Below are 24405 nucleotides of genomic sequence, written 5' to 3'. Positions count from 1 at the left end.
CTGTTGAAATACACACAGAAAATTTGAAATTTTTTTCTCAATGTCAAGAATCTAATTTTTACATTCTGTCCACATTTCCCAAATTTCTCTCCATTGCCCACATTAACACAGAACATAGAACATTACAGTTCAATACAGGTCCTTCGGCCCTCAATGTTGCACCGACTTATGAAACCAATCTGAAGCCTACTTAACTTACAGTGTTCTATTTTCATCCATATGCTTATCTAATGACCATTTAAATGCCTTTAAAGTTGGCGAAGCTAGTACTGTTGCAGACATGCCCCTACTACTGTCTGAGTAAAGAAACTACCTTTGACATCTGTCCTACATTATTATCCCTCAATGTAAAGCTATGTTCACCCAGGGTGGGGGTGGTGGTGGTGGGGGGGGGGGGGGGGTGCTAGCCATCAACATCTGAGGAAAAAGGCTCTCACTGACCACCCTATCTAACCCTCTGATTATCATATATGTCTCAATTAAGTCACCTCTCAACCTTCTCTCCAACAAAAACAGTTTCAACTCCCTCAGTCTCTCCTCAAAAGACCTTCCCTCCAACATCATAGTAAATCTCCTCTGAACCATTTCCAAAGCTTCTGCATCCTTCATGTAATTCAATGACCAGAACTGTACTCAATACTCCAAGTGCGCACAGCTGCAGTATGACCTCATGGCTCCAAAACTCAATCCCTCTACCAATAAAAGCTAACATACATGTGCCTTCTTAACAATCCTATCAGCCTGGCAACTTTCAGGGATCTATATACATGTACACCAGGATCTCTGTGTTCATCTACATTATCAAACATCTTACCACTAGCCCAGTACTTTGCATTCCTATTAATCCTTCCAAAGTGAATCACCTCACACTTTTCTGCATTAAACTCCATTTTCCACCCTTCAGCCCAGCTCTGCAGCTTATGTCCGTCTGTAACCTACAACATCCTTCGGCACTATTCACAACTCTACCGACCTTAGTGTCATCAGCAAATTTACTAACCCATCCTTCTGCACCCTCATCCAGGTCATTTATAAAAATGACAAACAGAAGTAACCCGAAAACAGATCCTTGCAGCACACCACTAGTAACTGAACTCCAGGATGAACATTTCCCATCAACCACTGTGTCTTCTTTCAGCTAACAGATTCCTTATCCAAACTGCTCAATCACCCTCAATTCCATGCCTCCGTATTTTGTGCAATAGCCTACCGTGTGGAACCTTATCAAACACTTCACTGAAATCCATATACATCACATCAACTGCTTTACCCTTGTCCACCTGTTTAGTCACCTTCTCAAAAACCTCTATAAGGATTGCGAGGCATGACCTACCTTTCACAAAACTGTGTTGACTATCCCTAATCAACTTATTCCTTTCGAGATGATCATAAATCTTATCTCTTATAACCTTTTCCAACACTTTATCCACAACCAAAGTAAGCCTCACTGGTCTATAATTACTAGGGTTGTCTCTATTCCCCTTCTTCAACAAGGGAACAACATTTGCTGTCCTCCAGTCTTCCAGCACTATTCTTGTAGACAATGACAACATAAATATCAAAGCTAAAGGCTTTACAATCTCCTCCCTGGTTTCCCAGAGAATCCTAGGATAAATCCCTTCTGACCCAGGGAACTTATTTTCACACTTTCCAGAATTGATAACACCTCCTCCTTATAAAGCTCAATCCCATCTAGTCTGGTAGCCTATATCTCAGTATTCTCTTCGACAATATTGTCTTTTTCCAGTGTGAATACTGAAGAAAAATATACATTTAGCTCTTCCCCATCTCCACTGACTCCATACACAACTTCCCACTACTATCCTTGATTGGTCCGAATCTTACTCTAGTTGGTCTTTTATTCCTGATATACCTGTAGGTTTTCCTTGATCCTATTTGCCAACGAATTCTCATGTCACCTCCTGGCTCTTCTTAGCTCTCTCTTTAGGTCTTTCCTGGCTAACTTGTAACTCTCAAGCGCCATAATTGAGCCTTCGTATCTCATCCTAAATAAGCTTTCTTCTTCCTCTTGACAAGAGTTTCAACATCTTTAGTAAACCATGGCTCCCTCGCTCGACAACTTCCTCCCTGCCTGACGGGTACATACTTATCAAGGACATGCAGTTGCTGTTCCTTGAATAAGCTCCATTTTTCAATTGTGTCCATCCCCTGCAATTTCTTTCCCAATCATAAATCTTGCCTAATTGCATCATAATTGCCTTTCCCCCACTATAACTCTTGCCCTGCGGTATATACCTCTCATTTTCCATCGCTAAACTAAACATAACTGAATTGTGGTCACTATCACCAAAGTGCTCACTTACCTCCAAATCTAACACCTGGCCAGGTTCATTATCCAGTATTAAATCTAATGTGACCTTGCCCCTTGTTGGCCTGTCTACATACTGTGTCAGGAAACTCTCCTGCACATATTGGACAAAAACTGACCCATCTAAAGTACTTGAACTATAGTATTCCCAGTCAATATTTGGAAAGTTGAAGTCCCCCATAACAGCTACCCTGTCACTCTCGCTTCTATTGAGAATCATCTTTGCTATCCTTTCCTGTACACCTCTGGAACTATTTGGAGGATTATACAAAACTCCCAACAGGATGACCTCTCCTTTCCTGCTTCTAACCTAATCTACTATCTCAGTAGATAAGGCCTCAAACTTCATTTCCGCCACCATAATACTGTCCTTGATGATTAATGCCACCTCCCCCCGCAATCTTTTACCAGCTTCTCTGTTGTTACTAAAGCGCCTAAATCCCAGAACCTGCAATAACCATTCCTGTCCCTGCTATACCCATGTCTCCAAAATAGCTACAACATCAAAATCCCAGGTACAAACCCATGCTGCAAGTTTACCCACCTATTTCCAGATGCTCCTGGCATTGAAGTAGACGCACTTTAAACCAATTGCCCTCTTGAGACCTTCAAACCTTATTTCTGGCCTCACTACTATTAACTTCCTGTGTACTGGAATTACAATTTAGGTTCCCATCTCCCTGCTAAATTAGTTTAAACCCGCCCAAAGAGCATTAGCAAATTCCTCCCCCCCCCGGATAATGGTACCTGTCTGGTTCAGGTGAAGACCATCCTATTTGTAGAGGTCCCACCTACCCCAGAAAGAGTCCGAATTATCCAGGAATCCAAAATCCCCCCTCCTGCACCATCCCTGTAGCCATGCATTCATCTCCACTCTTTCCCTGTTCTTTGCCTCGCTAGCACGTGGCACAGGCAACAAACCTGAGATAACAACTCTGTTCGCCCTAGCTCTAAGCTTCCACCCTAGCTCCCTGAATTTCTTCCTACCTATGTCGTTGGTGCCTATGTGGACCAAAACTTGGGGCTGCTCCCCCTCTCCTTCAAGGATCCCTGAAAACTCGATCAGAGACATCACGGACCCTGATACCTGGGAGGCAACACACCAACCACAAGTCTCTCTCCTTCCCACAGAAATTAGACATTATTCAGATGCGGAGTAAAATCTGTTGAGCATCTTCCACTTCATGTTCATATTTTGCACATCAGAAGTTTATAAACAGTCATCACCACAAACTACAATAAGATATTTGACAAACTTAATCTCAAAGCATCACCTCAGGGGCAGAAGACAACAAATTCAGGGCAATTAATTGTGGTAATACCATCTCCATAGAGAGGTTAATTTACTGTGCAGAGGTGGAGCCAATGGCAGGTGAACATGTACTAGAATGGTTTTGGGTTCTTTCTTACCTTATCATTTTGACTGACCATCATATGATATTCTCTGAAACGATTGTTTTGTAAAATCTATGAAGTGGAAAACTCAATATTTGTATAGTGAAGTGATCTCTGAGAATTGGAAAGAATTCTGCTTTCAGATTTTCCCGACCCAGTACATTCACATGACATTCCATGACATAGTTGGCACCCAAGGTTAGAAGAGTACTCACACTATTAGACCAGCTTGTAAACAGTTGGACAGGTTTATTGAACATCAAACAAAAAATAGCCAATAATCAGTACAAAGAGCTTATGTACAGGAGGAGTATTTTGGTGTTAGTAAAAACATCAAAGGCCTAACATCTAAGGCCCCTTACACCTAACCCATCACAGCCTTACCCACCCATGGTACAGGTTTACTTCAGTTACCTCATTTGTTTCTTTTTACTAATGCATGAACACATTTGATTTTTAATAATTATGTTTCAGTTTTACAGCATTTTCATAAAATTACCAACGCTTCACATCAAGGGAAAACAATTGTTGTGGTTCTGTTCGCCGAGCTGGGAATTTGTGTTGCAGACGTTTCGTCCCCTACCTAGGTGACATCCTCAGTGCTTGGAGCCTTCTGTGAAGCGCTTCTGTGATCTTTCCTCCGGCATTTGTAGTGGTTTGAATCTGCTGCTTCCGGTTGTCAGTTCCAGCTGTCTGTTGCAGTGGTTGATATATTGGGTCCAGGTCGATGTGCTTATTGATTGAATCTATGGATGAGTGCCATACCTCTAGGAATTTCCTGGCTGTTCTCTGTTTGGCTTGTCCTATAATAGTAGTGTTGTCCCAGTCAAATTCATGTTGCTTGTCATCTGCGTGTGTGGCTACTAAGGATAGCTGGTCGTGTCGTTTTGTGGCTAGTTGGTGTTCATGGATGCGGATCGTTAGATGTCTTCCTGTTTGTCCTATGTAGTGTTTTGAGCAGTCCTTGCATGGGATTTTGTACACTACATTGGTTTTGCTCATGCTGGGTATCGGGCCCTTTGTTCTGGTGAGTTGTTGTCTGAGAGTGGCTGTTGGTTTGTGTGCTGTTATGAGTCCTAGTGGTTGCAGTAGTCTGGCTTTCAGTTGGAAATGCTTTTGATGTATGGTTGTGTGGCTAGTCCTTTGGGCTGCAGCATGTCCTCGTTCCGTTGTCTTTCCCTTGGGCATCTGTTGATGAAATTGCGTGGGTATCCGTTTTTGGCGAATGCATTGTATAGGTGTTCTTCCTTTTTTTTGCAGTTCTGGTGTACTGCAGTGTGTTGTGGCCCTTTTGAATAGTGTCTTGATGCAACTTCTTTTGTGTGTGTTGAGGTGGTTGCTTTCGTAGTTCAGGACTTGGGCTGTGTGTGTAGCTTTCCTGTATATCTTTGTGGTGAATTCTCCGTTCGGTATTCTCTGTACCATCATGTCTAGAAATGGGAGTTGGTTGTCCTTTTCTTCATCTCTCGTGAATCACATTCCTGTGAGTGTGGCGTTGATGATCCCGTGTGTGTTCTCTATTTCTGTGTTTTTAATGATTACAAAGGAGTCATCCACATATCTGACCCAGAGTTTGGGTTGAATTTGCGGTAAGACTGTTTGTTCTAATCTTTGCATTACCGGTTCTGCTATGAGTCCAAAGATGGGTGAGCCCATGGGTGTGCCGTTGATTTGTTCATATATTTGGTTGTTGAATGTGAAGTGTATTGTGAGGCACAGGTCCAGTAGTTAGAGTATGCCATCTTTGTTGATAGGTTCAACGTCCTGTTGTCTGTTCTGTATATCCAACAGGTTGGCTATTGTTTCTCTGGCTAGGGTTTTGGCGATAGAGGTGAACAGTGTCATTACATCGAAAGAGACCATGGTTTCTTCCTTGTCTATGTGTATATTACTGATGATGTCTAAGAATTCTTGTGTTGATTGTATAGTGTCTGGATCCGCTGATCCGGTGTTTTGAGCAAATGAAACATGTCAAAATCTTTAGATAAAATAAAGAAAACATTTAAAGACAAATAATACCTTGTTCTTTCTTTTTCTTCACACCCCAACTGTATGTTCTCCTCCAAGGCACACACCATTCTAACTTAGAATTATATTTCTACTCCTTCACTGTCACAGGATCAAAAATCTTGAACTTCTTCCCAAACAACAATATAAGTATTCCAACAACACATGGACAGCAATGATTCAGGTCAATGTCATTTTGGGAAGGACATTGCAGGTTGGGAGTGAGCACTTTGCCAGTAGCATCTGAAAAATGTTAGGCAGTGCCCACGTCAAACGTATCCCAAAGCAGACAGTTCAAGGATATTGGTCTAGTACGGGAAAGTGGGACTAAAGTAGGTCATAGAATAGTTTTTGGCAATGTAGACTTGATGGTCCAAAGGGCATCTTCTTCATTAAATGGTTCCATTGTACAGAAATTGGAAATACCAGGATTATCCAAACTAAAATAGTTAAAACTGTTCAAAAGTAGGTAATTTAAAAGTTGGCTATTTTGCGAAAGCAGAGTGGAAAATTGCATCATCAACTTCCTTGTACTCTATAAAACATGCTCTGGAGTATAATTCTGTTGTAATGCATTCAGATATCTGTTGAGGTTGCGAATTTCCTCTTGATTCCATACATTCTGGCCATTGGGATTCTGGGGCTCAAAAACAAATATTTTATCACAGCATTTTCTTAGTGTTGGATGTTCTGCTTCAATTTGTTCCTTTGCCTCTTTCCCATTTCTCTCATCATCAACAATAAATATCAGGGATGATTTTCCTGCCGAATAAACCAATATTAGATATATTAAAGAAACAGAATTTTCTGAAATTCAATGGACACCATCAGGATATGCTAGCCACCTGGCAACTTCTTAGTAAAACATGCTCCCAGAATCTATGTATTGCACTTCTGCTCCTTGGCTACTCCCACTCTTTTTCCTTGTCATTCTATGTCACCTCTCTCCTCCCTTCTGCCATACTCCAAAGCAGGGTTGGCTGTTGACGGAGACACCAGCAAGCAGTGGCTGGAGCAAGGACACTGGTGACCAACAGCCAGACAGGAACACAGTGACCAGCAGATGGAAGTGGAGAAACCAGTGACCAGCAGCCGGAGAGGGAGACCGGTGACCAGTGCCCAAAGTAGTGACACCAACCAGCAACCCAAAGCTGGGAGACTGGCGACCAATAGCTAGAGCAGGGACACCAGCAAACAGCAGCTAGAGTGAAGAATCCAGCAGTTCATTGTGAAGCATGGCAGCAGCCAGTGATATGACAATGTGGAAACCCCCTGTGCTGGTCTGCGGCAGAGAGCCTTTGGAGAGAGACTGTGATGGTTGTCTTTTGAACATTGCTTCATGTTTCTCCACCCTATTGTTATAATGTGTATAGCTGTACTGTGTATAGCTGTAAGGTCACCTTTTTTTTTGTCATTTCTGTATTCTGTTGCTGAGTATGGTACCAGAGCAGGGATGTAAGGTTGCAGTTATACAGCTGAAAATGTGTTGCTGGTTAAAGCACAGCAGATCAGGCAGCATCCAAGGAACAGGAAATTCGACATTTCGGGCCAAAGCCTTTCATCAGGAATGAGGAGAGTGTGCCAGGCAGGCTAAGATAAAAGGTAGGGGGGAGGGACTTGGGGGACGGGCGATGGAGATGTGATAGGTGGAAGGAGGTCAAGGTGAGGGTGATAGGCTGGAGTGGGGTGGTTGGCCCCAACCACCCCGTGCTCAACACATTAACTCTCCCTCCCACTCCACCGGAGACATGCGGGTCCTTGGACTCCTCCATCGGCAGAACATAACAACACGACGGTTGGAGGAAGAGCGCCTCATCTTCGGCCTGGGAACCCTCCAACCACAAGGAATGAACTCAGATTTCTCCAGTTTCCTCATTTCCCCTCCCCCCACCTTGTCTCAGTCGGTTCCCTCAACTCAGCACCGCCCTCCTAACCTGCAATCTTCTTCATGACCTCTCCGCCCCCACCTGGGATGCTGCCTGACCTGCTGTGCTTTAACCAGCAACACATTTTCAGCTCTGATTTCCAGCATCTGCAGACCTCACTTTTTACTTGCAGTTATACAGCACCTTGGAAAGGCAGCATCGAGAATATTGTGTGCAGATTTGATCTCCTTTTCTGAGAAAAGATGCTTTTGCTCTCAAGGGAATGTAGGGAAAGTTTACCCGGCTGATTCCGGGGATGGTGGGACTGCTGTATAAGGAGAGATTGGCTAAGTGACGATTATTTTCACTGAAGTTCAAATGAATGAGGGGGCATCCCATAGATTAGATTCCCTACAGTGTGGAAATAGATCCTTCAGTCCAAAAAGTCCCCTTCAAAGAGTAACCCACCCAGACCCATTTCCCTTGACTAATGCACCTAACACTATGGGCAATTTAGCATGGACTGTGGGAGGAAACCAGAGCACTCAGAGGAAACCCACGCAGACACAGGGAGAATGTGCAAACTCCACACAGACAGTCGCCAGAGGCAGGAATCAAACCCGGGTCCCTGCTGATGTAAGGCAACGGTGCTAACCACTGAGCCACTGTAACGACCCAGGTATCTACTTTGTCTCTAAGTATATCTATAAGTATCTATATGTTTTATAAGTATACTTTTATAAGATACTTCATAAACTTCTAACAGGGCTAGACAGTTGGAGGATGTTGTGACACTTGAAAGGGTTCAGAGAAGATTTATAAGGATGTTGCCAAAGTTGAAAGGTTTGGGCTATAGGGATAGGCTGAATAGGCTGGGGTTATTTTCAATGGAGTGTCTGATGCTGAGGGGTGATGCAGAGGTTTATAAAGTCATGAGGGGCATACAGTCATAGAGTCATAGAGATGTACAGCATGGAAACAGACCCTTCAAACTAATCTGTCCATGCCGACCAGATATCCCAACCCAATCTAGTCCCACCTACCAGCACCCGGCCCATATCCCTCCAAACCCTAAAATGTTGCAATTGTACCAGCCTCCTCCACATCCTCTGGCAGATCATTCCATACACGTACCACCATCTGCGTGAAAAAGTTTCCCCTTAGGTCTCTTTTATATCTTTTCTCTCTCACCCTAAACCTATGCCCTCTAGTTGTGGACTCCCCAACTCCAAGGAAAAGACTTTGCCCATTTATCCTATCCATGCCCCATAATTTTGTAAAACTCTATAAGGTCACCCTTCAGCCTCCGATGCACCAGGGAAAACAGCCCCAGCCTGTTCAGCCCCTCCAGATAGCTCAAATCCTCCAACCCTGGCAACATCCTTGTAGATCTTTTCTGAACCTTTTCAAGTTTCCTAACATCTTTCCGACAGGAAGAAGACTCGAATTGTATGCAATATTCCAACCGTGGCCTAACCAATGTCCTGTACAGCTGCAACATGACCTCCCAACTCCTGTACTCAATACTCTGACCAATAAAGGAAAGCATACCAAACACCGTCTTCACTATCCTATCTACCTGCGATTCCACTTTCAAGGGACAATGAACCTGCACACCAAGGTCTCTTTGTTCAGCAACACTCTCTAGGACCTTACCATTAAGTGTATAAGTCCTGCTGATATTTGCTTTCCTGAAATGCAGCACCTCGCATTTATCTGAATTAAACGCCATCTGCCACTTACATCCCATTGGCCTTTCTGGCCCAGATCCTGTTGTAATCTGAGGTAACCCTATTCGCTGTCCCCTACACCTCCAATTTTGCTGTCATCTGCAAACTTACTAACTGTACCTCTTATGCTGGCATCCAAATCATTTATGTAAATGACAAAAAGTAGAGGATCCAGCACCGATCCTTGTGGCACTCCACTGGTCACAGGCCTCCAGTCTGAAAAACAATCCTCCGCCACCATCTTCATCTTCTACCTTTGAGCCAGTTCTGTATCCAAATGGCTAGTTCTCCCTGTACTCCATGAGATCTAACATTGCTCATCAGTCTCCCATGGGGAACCTTGTTGAATGCCTTACTGAAGTCCATATAGATCACATCTACTGTTCTGCCCTCATCAATCCTCTTTGTTACTTCTTCAGAAAACTCAATCAAGTTTGTGAGACATGATTTCCCACGCACAAAGCCATGTTGACTATCCCTAATCAGTCCTTGCCTTTCCAAATACAAGTACATCCTGTCCCTCAGGATTCCCTCCAACAACTTGTCCACCATCGAGGTCAGGTTATAGTTCCCTGGCTTGTCTTTACCTCCCTTCTTAAACGGTGGCACCACATTTGCCAACCTCCAGTCTTCCGGCACCTCACCTGTGACTATCGATGATACAAATATCTCAGCAAGAGGCCCAGCAATCACTTCTCTAGCTTCCCACAGAGTTCTCAGGTACACCTGATCAGGTCCTGGGGATTTATCCACCTTTAATAGTTTCAAGACATCCAGCACTTCCTCCTCTGTAATCTGGACATTTTGCAAGATGTCACCATCTATTTCCCGACAGTCTATATCTTCCATATCCTTTTCCACAGTGAATACAGATACTAAATGTATATTTTGTATCATTTAGTATCTTCCCCATCTTCTGTGGCTCCACACAAAGGCCGCCTTGCTGATCTTTGAGGGACCCTATTCTCTCCCTAGTTACCCTTTTGTCCTTAATATACTTGTAAAAACCATTTGGATTCTCCTTAATTCTATTTGCCAAAGCTATCTCGTCCTGATTTCGTTCTTAAGTATAATCCTACTTCCTTTATACTCTTCTAAGGATTCACTCGATCTATCCTGTCTATATCTGACATATGCTTCCTTCTTTTTCTTAACCAATCCCTCAATTTCTTTAGTCATCCAGCATTCCCTATACCTACCAGCCTTCCCTTTCACCCTGACAGGAATAAACTTTCTCTGGATTCTTGTTGTCTCATTTCTGAAGGCTTCCCATTTTCCAGCCGTCCCTTTACCTGTGAACATCTGCCTCCAATCAGCTTTCGAAAGTTCTTGCCTACTACTGTCAAAATTGACCTTTTTCCAATTTAGAACTTCAATTTTTAGATCTGATCTATCCTTTTCCATTACTATTTTAAAACGAATAGAATTACAGTCACTGACCTCAAAGTGCTCCTCCACTGACACCTCAGTCGCCTGCCCTGACTTATTCCCCAGAGTAGGTCAAGTTTTGCACCTTCTCTAGTCGGTACATCCACATACTGAATCAGAAAATTGTCTAGTACGCACTTAAGAAATTCCTCTCCATCTAAACCTTTAAGACTATGGCAGTCCCAGTTGATGTTTGGAAAGTTAAAATCCCCTACTATAACTACCCTATTATTCTAACAGATAGACGAGATCTCCTTACAAGTTTGTTTCTCAATTTCCCTCTGACTATTAGGGGGTCTTTAATATAATCCCAATAAGGTGATCATCTCTTACTTACTTCTCAGTTCCACCCAAATAACTTCCCTGGATGTATTTCCAGGAATATCCTCCCTCAGCACAGTTGTAATGCTATCCCTTATCAAAAATGCCACTCCCCCTCCTCTCTTGCCTCCCTTTCTATCCTTCCAGTAGCATTTGTATCCTGGAACATTAAGCTGCCAGTCCTGCCCATCCCTGAGCCATGTTTCTGTAATTGCTATGATATCCCAGTCCCATGTTCCTAACCATGCCCTGAGTTCATTTGCCTTCCCTGTTAGGCCCCTTGCATTGAAATAAGTGCAGTTTTATTTATTCATCCTACCTTGTCCCTGCCTGCCCTGACTGCTTGACTCAGTTCTGTTCTCAACTGTACCAGTCTCAGATTGATCTCTTTCTTCACTATCTCCCTGGGTCCCCCCCCCCCCCCCCCCCCCCATCTTACTAGTTTAAATCCTCCCAAACACTTCTCGCAAATTTCCCTGCCGATATATTAGTCCCCTTCCAATTTAGGTGCAATCCATCCTTCTTGTACAGGTCACTTCTACCTCATAAGAGGTTCCAATGATCCAAAAATGCGAATCCTTCTCCCATAAACCAGCTCCTCAGCCATGCATTCTTCTGCTCTGTCCTCCTATTCCTGCCCTCACTAGCTTGTAGCACTGGGAGTAATCCAGATATTACTACCCTTGAGGACCTCCTTTTTAAATTTCTGCCTAACTCTCTGTAATATCCCTTCAGAATCTAAACCTTTTCCCTTCCTATATCGTTGGTTCCAATGTGGACAATGACCTCCTTCTGGCCCCTCTTCCCCGTGAGAACATTCTACACCCTCTCTGAGACATCCTTGATCCTGGCACCAGGGAAACAATTCTGCTTTTTCTCTGCTGGCTACAGAAACGCCTACAGACTACAGAATCCCCTGACACAAATGATCTCTTGGAAGCTGACGTATCCCTCATTGCATTAGAGCCAGTCTCAATACCAGAAACTTGGCTGTTCAAGCAACGTTCCCCTGAGAATCCATCACCGCCCCCCCACCACCCCACATTTTCCAAAACAAAAGACTCCTATCCTAGGTGCCTACCTCTCTTATCCTTGACTTTCCCCCCCTTTCTATAACTGCCATCCAACACATAATGTTGCTGTTGCAAATTCCTCATCGCTTCTATCTATCTCTCCAACTGATGCACTCGATCTGGTAAGATTCACATCCAACAGCATTTATGGCAGATATAATCCGCAGTAATCTTTAAACTCTCTTTAAACTCCCACATCTGACAAGAAGTACATATCACTGCAAAGGCCATTTTTGCACCTTCACAATCTACAGACCCAGAAAATAACACCGTCTTATTCCTCTACAAAACACTGCCCCAGGTTAAATTAATAGTTATGGCTTATATTTTAAGTTTAATCAAGAGACTTATCTCCAAAAACATATAATCAAGAATAAACCCACTATACTCAGTAATACAGCCTCTCTCTTGGACAGACTTAAAACAACAATTAACTTATCTGATTCTATGCTGTGAACTTCATTCAAACTGGTTCTTCCAAGATTAGTTGTGAAATTCACTGTCTGCTAATTTTCCCAGACGCATTCTGATGTCCAGCGACACATGAATTCAAAAACAGCAAAGGCAGTAGCTGTGCAGGTTCTCTCACTCTCCTCCACTGTCCTCACCATGTGCTTCTTTTGTCTGCTCTTCTCCCTTTTAAAACTGCTGTTGTTTTGACTTTTTTCCCCAAAGTTCCAAAACAATGCAACAGCATATAAAACAGTAATTGCTGCTCCTGAAATTCGAGGAAATCACCTCCAGCACCTAAAATATCTCAAAAAAAAGGAGCAGCTTTTACAGCCAGAAATTTTTCCTGGGATGGAGGAAGGGAAAAACTTCTGGCTGTAACAGCTGCTCCTTATTTTGAGGTATTTTAGGTGCTGGATGTGATTTCCTTGAATTCAAGGAGCAGCAATTACTGTTTTATATGCTGTTGCATTGTTTTGGAACTTTGGGGATAAAAGTCAAAACAACAGCAGTTTTAAAAGGGAGAAGAGCAGACAAAGGAAGCACATGGTGAGGACAGTAAATGGAGAGGATAAATAGACACAGTCTTTTCCCTGGGGTGGGGGAGTCCAGAACATAAGTTTAGCATGAGAGACGAAAAATATAAAAGGGACCTAAGTGGCAACTTTTTCATGCAGAGGATGGTGCATTTATGGAATGAGCTGTCAGAAGAAGGAGGCTGGTACAAATACAGCATTTAAAAAGCATCTGGATGGATATATGAATAGGAAGGACTGAGTGGGATATGGGCCAGGTGCTGGTAAATGGGACTAGATTAGGTTAGGCTAACTGATCGGCATGGATGAGTTGTACTGAAAGGTCTGTTTCTCTGCTGTACACCTCTATGACTCTTTGACTCTATGACAGGGTAGATGCAGGGAGGATGCTCCCGATGGTGAGTGGGTTCAGAACCAGAGTTCACAGTCTGAGGATTCAGGGTAGACCATTTCAGACAGAAATGAGGAGAGATTTCTTCACTCAGAGAGTGGTGAACCTGTGGAATATATTACCATAAGAAGTAGTTGATAGCAAAACATTGAATGCATTCAAAAGGTGTCTAGATTGATTAGGTTTCCTACAGTGTGGAAACTGACCCTTTGGCCCAACAAGTCCACACTGACCCTCCGAAGCGCAACCACCCAGACCCATTCCCCTACGTTCATCCTGTCTAATGCACCTTACACTATGGGCAATTTAGCATGGCCAATTCACCTAATCTGCACATTTTTGGATTGTGGGAGGAAACCCATGCAGACATGGGGAGAATGTGCAAACTCCACACAGACAGTCACCCGAGGCAGGAATTGAACCTGGAACCCTGGTGCTGTGAGGCAGCAGTGATAATCACTGTGCCACCATGCCACCCCATTCTTTGCCCAGAGAGTGGTGAACCTGTGAAATACATTACCACAAGAAGTAGTTGATGGCAAAACATTGAAAGCATTCAATGGATAGAGCACTTGGGGTGAATGGGATAAAAGGGGAGAAAGCAGGATTAGATTATTGAATTGGATGATCAGCCATGATCGTGATGAATGGCGGAGCAGGCTGGAAGGGCTGAATGGCCTCCTCCTCCTCTTCCCTTTTATGTCTCTCGGTATTCTGTACCTCAGGTGGCACTGAGCGGCGAATCATAAACATTTCACCACGCTCATTTGAGTACATGTGAGAATAACGCTAATTCAATTCAATTGCTTTCAATGAATAAAGGAATAAACATTCTGTGTAAAGCACTTGTGATTTCCCTTAGCTATTTATACAACCCACTCTCACATGACGTTAAAACGTTTGTTGGAAAATGAAGTATAATGTCGAGAACTTTGGTCATTAAGGCAACAAAGGCAGATAAAGGCATAAAACTTGTTAAAGTTGGTCTCCAGATGGACTTGGATGTGTTTGTACCAGGGACTCAGAAAGTTAGCATGTTCTTTTAGCCAACAATTTGGAAGCCAAATGTTCTACTGCCTTTGAACGCACGGCGATTCGAGTGCACCGAATAAAGAAGTTTTGCTACAATCAGAAATTACGTTGTTAGACTATTCCTGAAATGTGCAGGTTTGGTCTCAATATTTGAGGAAGGATAAACCTGCATTCGAATGCGGTGAAGGTTTCATTAGATCTTCCCTTGGGAAGAGAAGGTTGTTCGTTTATAAAATGCTGGGAGATGTTAGAGCTCAGGACGGTGGACAGGGTAAGACAGAGTGGGAGGGTATGCAGGGCACTGCAGTATTGTCGAGTTGGAATGATCACAGAGTTCCCAGACGTGAAAGTGTGCGATTCATGTTGAAGTTATTACAGTTTAAAAGCAAAGTTATCTCATTGTTACTCCTTACCAGCTTTCAATCTCATGTACTTTAAAAAGTTGTCATAAAAAGAGTCGCGCACGTCCGTAAGGTTCCCTCTTCCATAAAGGTTTGTGTGGTACACTCCATACAGATTGTGATATCTCGGATACCAGCAATTCCGGAAACATCGACACACAAGGTATCTCCAGAACAAGGGGCAACGGTTAAAGTACTCGGCCACAACTGAGCAGAGAGGGGAACAGCAGCAGCATAGGGAAGAGATCAGCGGGCGGAGGAGTTTGTACAGCCCGCAGCAGAAAGCCTGAAAGACTCGCAAGGTGCCCCACCAACAGCGCCCCAGCAAGTAGGATTGCTGCAACTCGTCTTCAAATGGACGGTACTCGACCTTCGTGCCGCCCAAATCTAACCTGTCGATGACCTTCCGAGGTTTCTCATCGGGACAGAGCGAGCGGACAATGAGACGATAGCGATTCTGAAACAGCGGCATGTTTTGGGCTTCAGTATCACTGAGCATTGCACTCGCCTGCAGACTTGGGTTTCTGGACTCAGTCTGGTGAAAATGAGCTCTTTGGGATAGGCTCGGGGCTCCTCCTGCTGACCACACCCTCTTTCTGGGAATAGAGTTCGGAGTGGGTCTTTGTAGCAAGTAAATGGGGGAAATTGTATTTCATTTTGCATTTAGCCCGAAATCAGTTCCTTAATCAGCATTAGCAGCTTTCAAGAAAACTGGAATGAGAGAGATTCGGATCGAAATCACCTCCCATACATTATACACATGACAACAGAATGTTTAAGTCTTTGAATGGAGAAAATTGATTTGGAAATGCCAGTGTTGCACGGGGGTGTACAAAGTTAAAAATCGCACAACACGAGGTTATAGTCCAACAGATTTAATTGGAAGCACTAGCTTTAGGAGCGCCGCTCCTTCATCAGGTGATTGTGGAGTACACAATTGTAAGACACAGAATTTATAGCAAAATTTTACAGTGTGATGTAACTGAAATTATACATTGAAAAATATCTTGATTGTTTGTTAAGTCTCTCATCTGTTAGAAAGACCATGTTAGTTTCACTTCTTTCATATGTATCTCGCAAAACTCTTTTTAAAAGTTCCATTCTCAGGTGAACTTTAACAATTGATGTCAGTCCAGATAATATATTGAAGGTTTTAGCCCCCTGTGTGCTGTTGTCTGATCTAAAACATGAATTAAATGAATCTCACATGGACTCATGCAGTACAATGTAACTCTGCAAGTACATATTCACCCCATAAACATATATGTACATGTGTGCATGTGGGTTTGTGTGTGTGTCATGTGGGGGGTTGTGAGTGTCTGTGAGAGAGAGTTTATGTGTGTATAAAGGAGTCTAAGTCTGTCAGAGAGTGCATATGTGAGTGTGGGTGGGTGTGTGTCTGCGTGTGTGATGTGTGTGCGTGCGTGTGTATGTGTATAGGAGTGCCTGTGTGTGTGCGTGTGTAGGAGTGCCTGTGTGTGTGTAGGAGTGCCTCTGTGTGTTCATGTGTGTAGGAGTGTCTGTGTGTGCGTGTATAGGAGTGCGTCTGTGTGTTCATGTGTGTGTGTAGGAGTGTCTGTGTGTTTGTGTAGGAGTGTCTGTGTGCACATGTGTGTGAGTGTGTCTGTGTGTGTGTGTGTGTGTGTAGGAGTGCCTGTGTGTGTGTATAGGAGTGCCTTTGTGTGTTCATGTGTGTAGGAGTGCCTGTGTGCGTTTGTGTAGGAGTGTCTGTATGTGTGTGTGTGTGTGTGTGTGTAGGAGTACCTGTGTGTGTGTGTGTGTGTGTGTGTGTAGGAATACCTGTGTGTGTGTGTTTGTGTAGGAGTGTCTGTGTGCATGTGTGTGTGTGAATATGTGTGTGTGTGTGTGTGTAGAAGTGTCTGTGTATGTATGTCTGTGTAGGAGTGCCTTTGTGTTGGTGTAGGAGTGTCTGTGTGCGCGTGTGTATAAGAGTGTCTGTGTGTGTGTGTGTGTGTGTGTGTGTGTAGGAGTGTCCATGTGTGTCTGTGTGTGTGTATATAGTGCAGTAGGGTTACCTGTAATGTGACATGAACCCAAGGTCCCTGTTGTGGCCCTCCCAATGGATATCGAACTTGGCGATCAGCCTCTGCTCAGCCACCTTTCGCTGTTGCCTGTCTTGAAGTCCACCTTGGAGGATAGTCACACGAAGGTCCGAGGTTGAATGCCTTGGACTGCTGAAGTATTCCCCAACTGGGAGGGAACACTCCTGCCTGTTGATTGTTGTGCGGTGCAACCGACAGGATACCTTTTGTTGTCCAGTACTTCCCAGGAGCTGAAAAACTATGTCATGTTCTTTGTGGCCTGCAACACATTATCAATGAGGATGAGCACCTCACGATGACCTTCCCCACACCTCCACTACTTGCCTTTAAACAACCGCCAAATCTCAAACAGATCATTGTTCGTAGCAAGCTGCCTGATTCGCAGGACAACTCCATACAACCCTGTCATGGTAGGCGCTGCAAAATGTGTCAGAGTGTGGACACGGATACCACCATTACACGTGGGGACACCTCCCATCATGTACTTGGCAGGTATTCATATGAGTTGAAAAATGTGGTGCTGGAAAAACACAGCAGGCCAGGTAGCATCCAAGGAGCAGGAGAATCGTTGTTTCGGGCATAAGCCCTTCTTCAGATGCTGCCTGGCTTGCTGTGTTTTTCCAGCAGTACATTTTTCAACTCTGGTCTCCAGCATCTGCAGTCCTCACTTTCTCCTAGGTACTCATATGACTCAGCCAATGTCATCTTGCTGTAGGCAAGGATGCCCTGAGGCATGGTACATTGGTGAAACTGAGTAGAGGCCACGGTAACAATCGGATGAATGGACAACGCAAAACAATCAACAGACAGGAGGGTTCCCTCCCAGTTGAGGAACACTTCAGTGGTCCAGGACATTTGACCTCGGACCTTCGGGTGACCATCCTCCAAGGCGGACTTCAGGATGGGCAGCAACGAAAAGTGGCCAAGCAGAGGCTGATAGCTAAGTTCGGTACCAATAGGGAGGGCCTCAACTAGGACCTTGGGTTCATATCACACTGCATACACACACAGACACTCCTACATACATGCACTCCTACACACACACACACACACACACACAAACAGACACTCCTGTACACACACACACACATTCCTACACACACACACAGACACTCCTATATACACACACAAACATACACTCCAATACACCCACACATGGATGCATGCACACACACACAGGCACTCCTATAAACACAAACACACGCGCACATGCACTCCTACACACATGCACACACACATGCACTCCTACACACAAACAGGGCACGCCTACACACACACACACACACACACACACTCACAGACACTCCTATACACACACACATGGACACACACACACATGCCCACTCTCACAGACTTAGACCCCTTTACACTCTCACACACACATATATACTCTCTCTCACAGACACTCACAAGCACAACCCCACACACACACGCACACACACATATGTACACATTTACATATATGTTTGTGGAGTGAATATGTACTTGTAGAGCTATATTGTACTTTGGTCAAAAACTGCATGAATCCATGTAAGATTCTGTTCATTCATGTTTTAGAATAGAATCAGTCTAAACATTATGGCACAGACAGCAGAACATGGGGGCTAACACCTTCAATACATTATCTGGGCTGTCCCAATGAAGGGCTTTTGCCTGAAATGTCGATTTTACTGCTCTTCGGATGATGCCTGAACTGCTGTGCTCTTCCAGCACCACTAATCCAGAACCAATTGTTAAAGTTCACCTGAGAATGTAACTTTTTAAAGATGTTTTGTGATTTACATATGAAAGAAGTGAAACTAACATGGTCATTCTAACAGATGAGAGACTTAACAAACAATCAAGGTATTTTTCAATGTATAATTTCAGTTACATCACACTGTAAACTTTTGCTATAAATTCTGTGTCTTACAATTGTGTCCTCCACAACCACCTAATGGAGTAGTGCTCCAAAAGCTAGTGCTTCCAATTAAACCTGTTGTTGTACGATTTTTAACTTTGAAAATATCTTCTAATTCAAGTAAAATTCCTCTCATGTGTGTTCCATTTTCTATATATAACCATCTCCCTGAGGCTGAACATTGTCCCTGAGCTCAGTATCCCGCTGGATAAAGTCCCTATCCAGATTGCAGTTAGTCTACATCAATGCCCAGTACTGCCCTCCCAGGTTCATGAATTTCGGGGGTGGGTCTTATTGTGTTTGTTTGTGTAATGAGACCACAGAATCTGTCTTGGATAATGATTAAAAGCTGGCAATGTTGGATTGACCAAACAAATCATTCTGTGATGTGCCTACAGGCAAACGATTTCAATATCAGGTCCCCGCAGAAAACAGATCCATCCTTCCTGACTTGTGTCACTGCCCCCTATGTAAATTTCTAACCTGTGTCTTTGCCAGAAACTGCCATCATCCTCTCCAGTTATTGACTAAAGGCTAGACCAAATGATCCCAATCTCAGTATTCTCTTCACTCTATCAATGGCAGCAGATACACGGCAATACCATCAGCATCATAACATGCTGACCTGGTACCATTCCTTTCCAATGGCTGGTGTAAATGATGTAACTTCTTCCCCAGTAGCACATTGGGTGTCCATACACCAGCTGAATTGCAGCTGTTCAAGAAAGCAATTCGCTATCACCTTCTCAACATCAGTTATAAAGAGACAACAAATACTGGCCTTGCCCCAGTGATGCTCACAGTACATGAAGGAAGATCTGGAAATCCTACAAATATCACCTCTGGAAGATTCCCAAACCTTAGTCAATGTTGTTGAAGCCCTCTTTCACATTTCTGCTCAACCCAGATTCACGAATAAACCCCTCTGGGTTTGAGCAGGAATTTTGAGAGGATCTGATATGCGACAAATTGACAACTCTGATACAACAATGCTCTTTTGTTAATCTCCTTATGAATAATATTTGCCCACCCTCAAATAAAAGCAAAATGTTGTGAATGCTGGTAACTTGAAACAATTGCATACGAAGTGCTGGAGAAATTCACCAGGGCAGCATCTGTAGGCGAGAGAAACAGAGCTAACCTTGCAAGTCTGACATAACCCTTCTTAAGAACAGCCCACCCTGTCACAAACAAATGAACAAGAGCAATATTGAGGGAATTGGTGAAAAGTCATTTCTATCAATCCAGAACCTTCTCTCTAATATCTTGTATTCTCAGAAATCTTTTAAATTACTCCTTCACCATTGTGTTCTGCCTGGCCCTGGCATAGCTTTGCATCATTCTGGTCTCCTCTAACTTATCTGTAACTTGCATCATATGGGAAGAGAGGCTTTGTACTGCCTGACTATGCCCTTGATTCTTTTGAAGATTCGATCATATGGCGCAGGTTTCTGGCTCTCAGCCAAGCTTAATCATTTCTGGCCCATGAGGAAGAAATGCTACTTCTTTATTAGCTACTCACATGTTGTATTGGTCAATGCTCTGAGAGTAACTCTCTGGCCTTTTGTTTTAGTAATTATTTGTTGCTGTGTGTATGTATCTGGGCTAGGACCTGAATGTTTCTGTATGATGCTGATTGACATGAGCTGAGTTGACAGTGGCTGTCCTTGACATAAAGGCATCATCTATGACAAAGCAGCTGGCTTAATTGGCACCTTATTCATAAACAGTCATTCTGTTCACCAATGCCCAGCCCCCACCCTTAGTAGCAGCAGCGTGTACCACCTACAAGATATGAAATATATTCATTCACCGAAGTATCTTAGCACCCACCTTTCAAACTCAAGACCTATTCCATTCAGAAGGACAGAGGCGCCACATACACCACCTTCAAACTCCCACCATCCTGATATGGAAATATAGAATACCGACAGTGTGCAAGCAGAACATTTGGGCCATCCAGTCCATACCGACCCCCTGAAAAGCAACCCCTCCAATCACCCTGCATTTCTCATGGCCTATCTGTCTAGCCTGCACACTTTAGCATGGCCAACCCACCCATCTTTATGACTGAGAGGAAAGCCACACAGACAGAGGGTGAGTGTGCAACCTTCATATAGATAGGCTCCCAAAGGTGGAATCATGGTCCCTGACATTGTGAGGCACCAGAGCTAACCACTGAGTCACTGTGCCAGACTGATTTAGAACATAGAACAATACAGCACAGAACAGGCCCTTAGGCCCTCGATGTTGCGCCCACCTGTGAACTATTCTGAGCTCAACCCCTACACTACCCCATCCTCATCCATGTGCTTATCTAAGGATTGTTTAAATCTCCCTCATGTGGCTGAGTTAACTACATTAGCAGGTAGTGCATTCCACGCCCTTACCACTCTCTGCGTAAAGAACCTGCCTCTGACATCTGTCTTAAACCTATCACACCTCAATTTGTAGTTATGTCCTCTCTAACAAGCTGACATCATCATCCGAGGAAAAAGAGTTTCACTGTCTACCCTATCATCTTGTATGTCTCTATCAAATCCCCTCTTAGCCTTCTTCTTTCCAATGAGAACAGACCCAAATCTCTCAGCCTTTCCTCATAAGACCTTCCCTCCAGACCAGGCAACATCCTGGTAAATCTCCTCTGCACCTTTTCCAATGCTTCCACGTCCTTCCTGTAATGGGGCGACCAGAACTGTACACAATATTCTAAGTGTGGCCGCATCAGTGTTTTGTATAGTTGCAGCATAAAGAACTCAATCCTTCTTCCAATGAAACCTAACACACACTGTATGCCTTCTTAACAGCACTATCCACCTGGGTGGCAACTTTCAGGGATCTATGTACATGGACTCCCAAGATCCCTCTGCACATCCACACTACCAAGAATCTTTCCATTGACCCAGTACTCTGCCTTCCTGTTATTCTTCCCAAAGTGCATCACCTCACATTTAGCTGCATTGAACTCCATTTGCCACCTCTCAGCCCAATTCTGCAGTTTATCTAAGTCCTCCTGCAACCTGTAACATTCTTCTAAACTGTCCACTGCTCCACTGACTTTAGTGTCATCTGCAAACTTACTAACCCATCCATCGATGCCTATGTCTAAGTCATTTAGAAAAATGACAAACAGGAGTGGTCCTGAAACAGATCCTTATGGCACACCACTAGTAATCAGACTCCAGGCTGAATATTTTGCATAAACCACTGCTTGCTACCTTCTTTCAGAAAGCCAGTTCCCAATTCCAACTGCTAGATCACCCTAAATTTCATGCTTTTGCATTTTCTCCAACAGCTTACCATGTGGAACTTTATGAAAGGTTTTACTGAAGTCCATGTACACCATGTCAAATGCCCTACCCTCATTCACATGCTTCTCAAAAAACCCAATGAGGCTTGTGAGGCATGACGTGCCCTTGACGAAACCATGTTGACTATATTTGCCCTATAGAATCCAGGGATACAGTCATTCAGTCATAGAGGTGTACAGCACGGAAACAGACTCTTCAGCCCAACTCACCCATGCTGACCAGATATCTGAAATTAATCTAGTCCCATTTTCCAGCATTTGACCCATATCCCTCTAAACTATTCCTATTTATATACCCATCCAGATACCTTTTAAAAATTGTCATGTTTACCACTTTCACCACTACCTCTGGGAGCTCACTCCATACATCCACCATTGTCTGCGTGAAAAAGTTGCCCCTTAGGTCCCTTTAAAATCTTTCCTCCTCACTCTAAACCTATGCCCTAGAATTCTGGACTCCCGTCCCAGGGAAAGGACCTTGTCTATTTACCCTATCCATGCTCCCCTCATGATTTTATAAACCTCTAAAAGGTCATCTCTCAGCCTCCAACACTCCAGGGAAAATAGCCCCGGCCTATTCAGCCTGTCCCTACAGCTCAAACCCTCCAACCCTGCCAACATCCTTATACATCTTTTCTGAATCCTTTCAATTTTAACAGCATCCTTGCTATAGCAGGGAGACCAGGACTGCACACTATTCAAGAAATGGCCCATATAGCCACAACATGACCTCCTGTACTCAATACTCTGACCAATAAATGCAAGCATACCAACCCTTTCTTCACCATCCTATCTGTGACTCCACTATCAAGGGAGCTATGAACCTGCACTCCAAGATCTCTGTGTTCAGCAACACTCCCCAGGACTTCTATAAGCCCTGCCAGATTTACCTTTCCAAAATGCAGCACCTCACATTTGTCAAATTAAACTCCATCTGCTCCTCCTCAGCCCACAGGTTTGACAGGCTTGTGATGTATAAAGGAAACCTGCAGACAAAGTCATGCATAGCAGGATCCCACAGGCAGCCCTTTGGGACTCTCAAGGCTTTGCCTTAGCCCCCTGCCAGACCCTCAACCTTTTTCCCTGTCATCTGGCAACTCTCCATGGTGTGAGAGGGACACGGAGGTAAGGCAGCAATCTGGTCCTATTGAGAATGAATTCAGTGTATAAATGGTTTCTGTAGTTACAAATAATTTTTTTCATTTCTCTGTACAGTCTGTCTTTATTTATGGGGAACAAGCCATATCATTCAGGTATGTTTGAGACAGAGTTGACCTCCACATTGCAAATTTCACCAGAAGCAAGGCTCCCAAATAGAACCGCACTCACTCCCATTTAATTTGTCACCCGACTCTTGAAATCACAGTTAATTGTATGATAATAACGCATCGGAGATGGGGGTAGCAGGCTGGGAGGGTTAAATGAGGATAGATTGGGGAGTTGGGTCTGGATAGGATGTCTTCAGAGGGCTGGGTCAGTCCTGATGCGCCAAATGGCCTCTTTCTGCTCTGCAGGGATTGTCTGATTCAGTGTTTTCTGTGGACTCAATCCAGCAGCCCCCTCTACTGGCTGCAAAGTTCCATCTTACAAATTTTACAACCTCAGCCATTATACTTTTCTCTTACTTTATTGGTGACCTTACCTTTAGCTTTACTCTATTCATACACAAGGTTATATGCTGCAGTTCCCCATTCTGTCTCTGAAAGAGCTTCCCCTCAGTTTCTGGTTGTATTTAAGCCTACACTCCTGACGGTTGGCTCCCAGGCTGGAGGGGGATTGGATGGAGCAGAGGATCTCCTCACCAGAACATAGAACATTACAGCGCTGTACAGGCCCTTCAGCCCTCGATGTTGTGCCGACCTGTCATATCAATCTGAAGCCCATCCCATCTACACTATTCCACGTATATCAATATGCTTGTCCAATGACAACTTAAATGTATTTAAAGTTGGCAAATCTACTACTAAAGTTGGCAAAGCATTCCATACCCTTACTACTCTCTGAGTAAAGAAACTACCTCTGACATCTGTCCTATATCTATCACCCCTCAGTTTAAAGCAATGTCCCCTCGTACTCACTGTCACCATACTTAGAAAAAGGCTCTCCCTGTCCACCCTATCTAACCGTCTGATTATCTTATATGTCTCTATTAAGTCACCTCTCAACCTTCTTCT

General features: G+C 43.8%; 1 protein-coding gene across 1 annotated transcript; it reads right to left on the bottom strand.

The window, feature by feature from the left end:
- Positions 1-3953: 3953 nt before the first annotated feature.
- LOC132832507 (uncharacterized) lies at positions 3954-15503 on the bottom strand. The gene is made up of 2 exons (XM_060850577.1): positions 14971-15503; positions 3954-6493 (listed from the first exon to the last, which is right to left on the bottom strand). The coding sequence occupies exons 1-2, from the start codon at positions 15455-15457 to the stop codon at positions 6267-6269; spliced, it is 714 nt and encodes a 237-aa protein (XP_060706560.1). The 5' UTR covers positions 15458-15503; the 3' UTR covers positions 3954-6266.
- Between the last annotated feature and the right edge of the window lie 8902 nt (positions 15504-24405).

The sequence above is a fragment of the Hemiscyllium ocellatum genome, chromosome 35 (genome assembly GCF_020745735.1).
Source record: "Hemiscyllium ocellatum isolate sHemOce1 chromosome 35, sHemOce1.pat.X.cur, whole genome shotgun sequence".
Lineage (NCBI taxonomy): Eukaryota > Metazoa > Chordata > Chondrichthyes > Orectolobiformes > Hemiscylliidae > Hemiscyllium > Hemiscyllium ocellatum.
Note: the sequence above shows the minus strand (reverse complement) of the source record. Positions and strands in the feature narration are given on the sequence as shown.